The 9,090-nt window shown below is 36.5% G+C and overlaps 1 protein-coding gene across 4 annotated transcripts in view; it reads right to left on the bottom strand.

Annotated features, from left to right (window-relative positions):
• LOC111868645 (zinc finger CCCH domain-containing protein 18) overlaps positions 1-8,485 on the bottom strand; it is a 44,581-nt gene extending 36,096 nt beyond the window's left edge. Inside the window, exons 1-2 of one of the 4 annotated variants that reach the window (XM_023859489.2) lie at positions 8,280-8,485; positions 6,748-7,658 (exon numbers count right to left, since the gene is read on the bottom strand). In XM_023859489.2, coding sequence (XP_023715257.1) covers positions 6,748-7,640 — 893 coding nt within the window. In that variant the 5' untranslated portion in view covers positions 7,641-7,658; positions 8,280-8,485. The other 3 variants (XM_023859488.2, XM_023859486.2, XM_033753129.1) reach the window with 3 other exon arrangements.
• Positions 8,486-9,090: the final 605 nt, after the last annotated feature.

Genomic DNA, 9,090 nt, shown 5'->3' on the forward strand with positions numbered 1-9,090 from the left:
TGCGTTTCCACAAGTGATGTCACATGCACGCACACCAAGCCCATTGCTATGCAACACTCAGTAAATGTCCTTCCATGCTAGGCTGTGACATCACACAACAGAGGGCAAGCTGTGTTTTCCACTTGTCTGACTGAGGGTTTATAGGAGAAACTGGAACTAACTGAAAGTTACTTACTTGGAGTTAGTTACGCATTACAAGAGAATCACCCGGAGTACAGAAGAATACAGGAGGACGGCCTGTGAGGATATAAGGTGTGATTGGAAGATTTTATGTGATGGTGAGTGACAACTGAGAAGTCGGCAGTGAAGACTTAAGACTGTATATGTGCTATAGTGCAGTGAGATTGGGAGTAATTCAGTGAGACTTGTATAGCTCCCATGTCATAAATATATGAAATCTACTGCAGACAGAATGAACAGATTTGAGTGGAGAGATTGCACAGTGCATAAATCAGCAAGTGTCATAAAATTGTAGTTACGACCAGTAGGTTGTTAATAAAACCAATTACCAATCCAAACAGCGTCTTCAGTAGCTAAACATGCTACAGTATATAGTAACTTCCCAATGATGAAATGATCTACATCATTATCTAATGACAACTCACCCTCAAATATGTTTTAGACAAAGTATATCAAAAATGTTTCATGCAAAATTGGTGTGGATGTTAATGATCCGAACCTTAACATACATAGCAACAGTGAATCAATAATTATCACCATCAAATGAAAGGCTAAATAAAATGTTCATGTGGCATACATCCTGCTATTCCTGACCAACGTTATTTTGTTCACCCAAAGGCCTATTATGACATTAAATTTCATGATCCTACATAATAAAACAAAAACAAAAAACAAACTCCGTGGTCTGTAGTCTGCAAGCAAACCATACCGACCAAGCAACTGCCGCTTGTCAGCAAAGTTAGTGTGGATAGAGGGTGTCACATGGTCAGCGCAATGGATCCCCATGGCCGTTAATCTCAGTTTTCTGGACCGGAGCTGCTATTTCCTTGGAATGGTTCCTCAATTATTGACCCTACATAGTAAACTCATTATCCAGCATGTATGGGGAACGGGGTGGGCCAATTAAATGANTGGCCGTTAATCTCAGTTTTCTGGACCAGAGCTGCTATTTCCTTGAAATGGTTCCTCAATTATTGACCCTACATAGTAAACTCCTCATTATCCAGCATGTATGGGGAACGGGGTGGGCCAATTAAATGATTTGCTGGTTGCACGTGAACTCTCATAAACCTGAACTTCCACAAAATTTTTACTCTCTTCCAGTACTGCAGCATTTCCATTCTCTATTTATAAGTCTTAACAACATGTTTTCACTTCAGTTCTTGCATGGTCTTTTTAAGTGGCATAGCAAATCGATGGATCGATTCTGGATATACTATAACGCAAACACAAATTCAACCAGTCTCTACTGCAATGATATATCACCACAGTTATAATGGCACCAGTCTGAAGGATAACAAGCAGCACTGCTAGTGGCATGTGGGAGAACTACCACGTGGCTGCTAACATATGAGCAACATAATTCTGTTTCTGGAGTAACTTTACAAAAATGATAATTTCCTTCAAATTTTTGCTGGCCATGTGAGAATCTAGGATGCTTGGATACTGGATAACCAGGAGTTTATTGTACTAAAGTGCGCAATTGTTACACAGTAGTCACGTTGGTATTATTGATGGCAGGAGATGAAGAAGTACATCGGTGAGGTTGCCTCCAGAGGCATGAAGTTCATACTTAGTTTCATGAAAATCTTTCAAGTAGTTCAGAGTTATTAGCAGAGAACAGACATGTGAACATGATATCGGAAGTCAGTCAATCTTTATAAAATATGAAATGTAAGCTAAAATGAAAACACAGTATCAAGACAATTTCTCTCATCCACATCATAGAAAAAATTAAAATTAAATCTGGTGAAATATTCATAAAATTATGAACCGACTATAATATGCATACAAACAAAAGAAAGTTCTCAAATTTTTTACTGATTCCAGGAGGTAATAGCAGTTACAATTCTACATGCTACTTGGTTATCCTCTGGTGCTTTTCGATACAACAAATGTTAGGATTGCACCTTACAGACTATCACCATTACTTCCCTCCACTCTTGACTGGACAGCACTGTTCTTTTCTGAAGATTAATACTGAAGCAAGGGTAATATACAGGGTGTTCCAGAAATGGTCTGCTATACTTCAAGGAGGGAGGTAATGTCATACAAAAAACATCAATTCAACATTAGTACTATCTCTACCTGTTCCTAAGGCATGGCTGTTCTAGATGTATGTGGAAGAAAATAAATAAGAGCATTAATCAGATGAATTTATTGCTATATGTTACGAGCTGCACCTTAAATTAACAATTCAAAACATCCAGCACATTTTCCAGTGCATAGCCTTGCTCAGTTTACTGCCCACTGCATAATTTTGGAACGATCCCACATGCAAACCACCTCTTTCATAAGAGTTCGCACAAGAAAATCAAGCAAGGATTAGGTCTGGGGATCTCAGTGGCTACAGTAAGGGAGAAGCACAACCAATCCACTAATTACCGCAATACTGATTCAAGCATGCCACAACTTAATGAACAATATGTGGAGTCAATCCATCATTCTGAAAGAAGTCCTAGGTCTTGGTTCCAGGGGCACATCCTCCCTCAAAAGGGGCATTTCATTCATCATAAACATTGAGCATTGTTCATTCTATCCCATGTGAACTGTGCTTCCCTGGTGAACAGTGTGTGAAGATTACAAAATGTTAATCAACTCCATCCAGTGTGATTCATATGTGCCCCCCCTTTTTAATCTTTCACCCTTGACATGTTTCAGTCTTAAAGACCAACTTCAGATCAATATGGGCAGAAACTACTATTACAATGTGTTTTGTCAATATAAATACATACATACAATATCACCACAATTCCATGAATATAAAATGTGATCCTTTCACAACTACAGCGATTTGCATGAATACATTAAAATATTTATAAATTATTACAATTAGTCTGTTTACAAGTGTGGTTTAAAAAAGATTTTGTTAAAATTTTTAGAACCAATTTGGTTCATGTCCTTATACTGCCTCTCTTTAAAAGAAGTTGAATGTCTACCACCTCGTAGTTCCGAATGCCCCAAACAACAGGATGACACTAAAAGACTCCTATTCATCAAACGATGGAACCACAAGGTGGTAGACATGTTATTAAATATCATAAAATGTCATTAAGACACTGTAAGTATATCTTATACACTAAAAGTGGCTATCAAAATATTTTAAAATGTCTTTTGCTTTACATAATGTTTTTCAATTTTGCAACATGTTTCGGCCATATATGGGCCATCATCAGGCAAATTTTAATTTGTATGGAGACTGCACTGTCCACTTGTCTTTCGTGCTCCCGTGCACGTCACTGTTTTGTTGTTGTGTCTCAAATCTAAGATACTGTCACTGTATTCTTTTTTCAGCCATCATACTGTAATGTATAATATGTATTAGTATGATCTTTATCATGTTGTCTTTATATATCCAACATTGAAGTTTTGTGTACTTACGTTTTTGTACATTTTTTCCGCCTGTATATGTGTTTTTGGTGCAGTCTTCCCATATACTAACCCTAATGTAGTTGCTCCTGCTTACATATCTTTCTGGTGGCGTATATACTGCTACCTATCGCAAAGTTCATACACTGTTTGAAATATTGGTTTATGTGCCTCGATGAGTACATCATTCATATGTAAATTGTTCTTGTGTACTTTGTAAATATGATATCATTCTACTTACTTACTTACTTACTTACTTGCTAATGGAGCTTTTTCCTTCTTGAGGATCCGCCAATTCTGCAGCTACTACAGATTATCCCAGCATATTATGGAACCCAAAGCAGGAGAAACTACATAGAGTTAGTATACAGGAAGACCACACCAAAAACACATATACAGGGGAAAAAACGTACAAAAATGTAACATGATAAAAATCATACTAATACATATAATACATTACAGAATGTTAACAAAAAAAAAGAATACAGTGACAGTATTCTAGATAGGAGACACAACAGAATGGCGTGCATGGGAACACAAAAGACAAGTGGACAGTGTACTCTCCCCACAACTTAAAATTTGCTTGATGATGGCCCATATGCGGCCAAACATGTTGCAAAATTGAAAAACATTATATAAAGCAAAAGACTTTTTAAAGTATTTTGATAGTCACTTTTAGTGTACAGTGACTCAATGACATTTTATGATATTTAATAACATTTTAAAGTATTAAAGTTATACTTTTAGCGAGAAATATATTTTTGGTGCCTTTTATAATTAAAAATCATTGTTGCATTACTGACAGTATACTCCAATAACATAAGAATGATGCTTAAATACAGGATTACATGTGTATCCAAGCTTGTGAAAAAGTGGCGGGCCACAGGTTCAGTTTGTGACATAAAGAAGCAATTGCAGAGGACTGTGCTAACTGAAGAAAAAAGTATGTTGTAATAAACAAAGCGAGACAAAACACCAGAATAATGATAAAAATCAGTAATAGTGACCAAGCATATTTACACTTGCTCTCAGTTAATTTCTCATTAAAGTAAGAGGGGCTGAACAGAAAGCTGGCACTAATTTTTCAAATCAATGACTATTAACATAAATTCCCTAACTTCACTGTGCCCATTATTGTTTATCCTCTTAAGAAGTAAATTTCCAGTTAGTAATTTAAACATTTCAAAATTTTCAGTCAATAAATTACGAATCAACATTGCACAGCGGATGTGTGAACCACTGCACTATCTTCAACATACCTTTCCTAACAAATGCTGAAACAGTACCTTAAATATGTCCACCCTAGAAAACAAGAGAGCATTATTGTGTCTGATTCTTAAAAATGACTTGCAGTACAGCCTCACAAGCAATGATTATCTGCTTTAGCCTCTCTGCCACACACTCCATGACATCTAGTGACAAAATTTTTTGAAAATTTAATTCATCCTTTTTATACAGCTCAGAAATTCATGTGCAAAACAACTAGTTATAATGTAGCACTGGTTTTGATGTGCTCAGAGTTAAGCCATCAGCTTCAATAAGTTAATTTATTTTGCTCATATACATTCTATCATAAGTTATGGTATAATTTTTTGGGGTGGCTCTTCCTGTGTTAACAAAGTTTTTATATTGCAAAAGAAAGTTGTTAGAATTATAACGAATTCTAGACCAAGAGAGTCTTGTAGGGACATTTTTAAGAATTTGGAAATAATGACGTTCTACTCTCAGTACATATATTCATTACTTTTATACGCAATTAATAATAAACATTTATTTAATTTTAACAATGAGATACACAAATATAAAACTAGAGCCCTCAGTAATTTATATTTACCTGCAGTTAACCCAACAAAATACAATAAAGGTGCGTACATATCAGGTATTAAAGTTTTTAATCATCTTCCTCAAACAATAAAAATGCTGGCTACTAATGACAGAGGTTTTAAATCTGCACTGAAGAGGTATTTATATCATCATTCTTTTTATTCCATGAATGGATATTATCAATATAATTGGTAATAAGTGTGGAAATTTGTAATGCATTTGATTCAGTTAATTCAGGTAATTTAAATAAAATTGTATTAATTTAAATTTTATAGTAATGTTCTTTTTAAATTATGTTTATTAATTCAAATCTTATTAAGTTATTTATATTATTATTTATGTTAATTGGTTAATGTAAGTGATTTTAATCCGGACACACAAGGCTGACAACCTTACTGCCATCTATGAGCCGATTGTCTAGAAAATTTGGGAACCTCAACATCTCACAACCCTATAGGCCTCCAAGGCCTGTTGCAGGGATAACTTATTTACTTTTTTTTAAGTGATTTTAATTATGTAACTCATGTAATTTAGTACATGTATCTGGACACATCTATTCTCAAAGGGACTATTTCCACATTCTAGGTTTGTTACCTGTATGGCTATATGGAAAATAAAGGAAACGAATGAACTTTGCTATTAGCACTGTGCATTTCTTGTCATGACTGCCTAATTTGCCTCATTACACTGCTAATGCACATGGCACTGGACATAACAATGGTGAAACACACTATTTGTGAAGCAAATATAACTGAACATGTACTGTTTAATAAATATAACAAAAATAAAAATGTGTACTCAAAATTAATAATATAGTCAATTCCATAATATTTTTATAATTATGACAAATTATGCATTCAGGTGGCAACAGTCTATCTACATGACAAACCATCACCTTGCTTTCAATCTAACTTCAGACACGGCACAACCTTGAATATCATATTTGAACTCTGATCTGAACCTGTTTCTGAGTTTGGATTTGTTCACAAAATATAAAAGTACACAAACAAGAAACTTCACTGAAATTTTACTAGCACTGCAGACATCTCTTGGTGAATAATGTAATTACAGTAAAACTCCTTGAGAAAAGGGACATACATATACTGACCACCGTATAGTAAAAACATATCCCTCTCATCACTATAATAATGGTGCACATATCACTAAACCACTGTATAATTCATAACTGCCATTGCTATCCACAGGCAAAGCCAAACGCAAACTATCTCCTGTGTGACATTAAAAACCATACTATGTTATGAACACTGGCAATCATCATACAAATAAAAGATTTTAATGGTGACTGTACATGACAGTTGTCACAAAAGGTTAGACATAAGGCAACATGTGCAGCTGTCCCTTGTCCATACTCACCTACAGCTGGAGCCCCATGTGCACTGACCACGGTTGTAGAAGCGACAAACAGGTCGAGGTTCAGTCTCTTCAGGTCGGTTCTCATCCTCATCTGTCAGTTCACCTTCTTCAAGGTCATCACCTTTAAGCTCACCATCATCCTCACTTCTGTCCCCTCCCCCATCACACTCCCCCTCCTCCTTCTCCTCTTTGTCTGCCTGCTCCTCTGCCTCAAAGTCCAGCTGCTCCATCTCCTCCACTGGTGCAGTACTACTCACTCCCCCCTTCCATTCCCCCTTAGGAGACATCTTCTTCTCCCCCTCTTCATCTGAAACTGCATCCAGACTATCTCGACCATCATTACTGTCCAAGTCTGACACATCAGACAGATCCTCCCCATGCCCTGGAATCTCATCTTTCTTTACTACCTTATCTGACATTTTCTCACTCTCCATTGGTGAACTGGGTCCATTTACTTCCTTTTTTCTCTCTTCCACATTTGAAGCCTCTTCATCTTCTTGAACAGAAATTACAGGTGGTGAAGCTGGATGACCATCTGATGCAAATGAGGAAGCTGAAGATATACTTTCACTTTCACTATCAGACAACTCATTATTGGACTTAGGGGACAATTCCCCTTTTTCTGTGGGAGGTGGGGACTGGATATGACTACAGCTCCTGTCAATCGGAGGTGGAGACCTTACAGGACTAGAATCCCTACCAGTGGGGAGAGGAGACCTTACAGGACCAAAGTCCCTATCACCATCAACAGACTCGCCGCTTTCATCTCCACTCTCATCTCCCATTTCTGATTTAGCAGACATGGCTGCTGCCACTTCATCATGTCTCCGCGACTGAGCGGCTATCTCATGTTTAGTCTCAAAATCTCCATCCAAGGAGCTGTCAGAGTCCATAATGAACTGCAGAATTGCCTGAAATCATAAGTGTTTTATAAGAACATGCAGTAAACTAACACCTGACAACATAACTGATTTGTAAAAGTATATAGTAAATTGATACCATTATTTTAAGCTTTAATTGCATATCAAGTAATATTTTGCAGTATTCTACAGTGTAATATGTGTTTAATAATATAATCTGACAAACTAAAATTTCAACAGACAACAGATTTCGGTCGTAATCCCTGCGAATCGAACATTAAATTTACGGAAACGAAGTTTGAAAGTCGAACTTTGATCTCTTCTTCTGATCAATTATCAGATGAACGCTTTCTTACCTTGTACTAGAGGCATAAGCTCCATAGTGGACTGGCATAATGTGGTTACCAGCTTTCCACATTGATAATGCAGAAACACTACACAGTTTCCTACTATCTTCATCGTTTACCATTTTCGTAACTTCCGACGGACCGTTAACTAAGTCGTTACGAGTAAACTTTCAACACAACACAAAATTAATAAAACTGGAGTCTTCACATTTCTGAAAATAATACTAGTAGTACAAAGACATGACCTCCTTAGCACACGAATATTGAGAGGCCAACCCCGGCGAGAAAGATGCACTTCTCTTCGAATTGTGAACTTTTAACTCACCTTACCTTATCCTACACCACGTAGCCACAATCAAATTCACCTTGAGTACTTGTACAAACTTCAACAAAAGGAAAAAATAATGTATTTTCAATTATTTAAATACAGCAGAAACACATCTCTCAGATAAGCCTTGATTTATTGGCTTCCCTTCATTGCACTCCCATTGGTTGGCTCGATTGAAACTGCTTTCCAGTAGTTCCAGTATGCATAGACAAAACACTAGAATGTCGACAGTACAACCAACTGAATAAAAATTATCTGTACTTGAACAAGTTGACGTTCTCACAGCGCTCGGGTGCTTATTGTGAAGAATACTCTCCTTTGGTAGCGAAAGGCGTGTGATCCTACGATGGTGAACAGACGTGTTAGAGGAATATATTGCCTCCATCTTCAGGGTTCAAAGAATAAGTCGAGTAAGATACCAACTTGAAAGCATGTGACGGACAATTTGCAAAACGCGTAGAAATCATACATAAGATTACCACAGGAAATGGAAAATATTCGATGATAGATATAAATATATAAATGTATATTGGTAGGTGGACAGGTGGATGAATTAGGGTGGTGGATAGATTATATACATTCATGATCCTGGAAACATAAACGTACTCTTGATTTATGCGACAGTTATTTCCAAAAGGTCACAAAGAGTAAAATTGCATATATTGGACATTATTTCCCCATAATAATCAATGGATATGTATAAGATGTACAAAAAGTATCAGAATATTCCTGCCATCACTTTAGCTGACTTTCACAGTACAGTACATCCTTTTTCTCATTTTCATGATCATGTCATTTCGGTATGAAT

This window comes from Cryptotermes secundus, unplaced genomic scaffold (genome assembly GCF_002891405.2).
Source record: "Cryptotermes secundus unplaced genomic scaffold, Csec_1.0 scaffold696, whole genome shotgun sequence".
NCBI classification, from domain to species: domain Eukaryota; kingdom Metazoa; phylum Arthropoda; class Insecta; order Blattodea; family Kalotermitidae; genus Cryptotermes; species Cryptotermes secundus.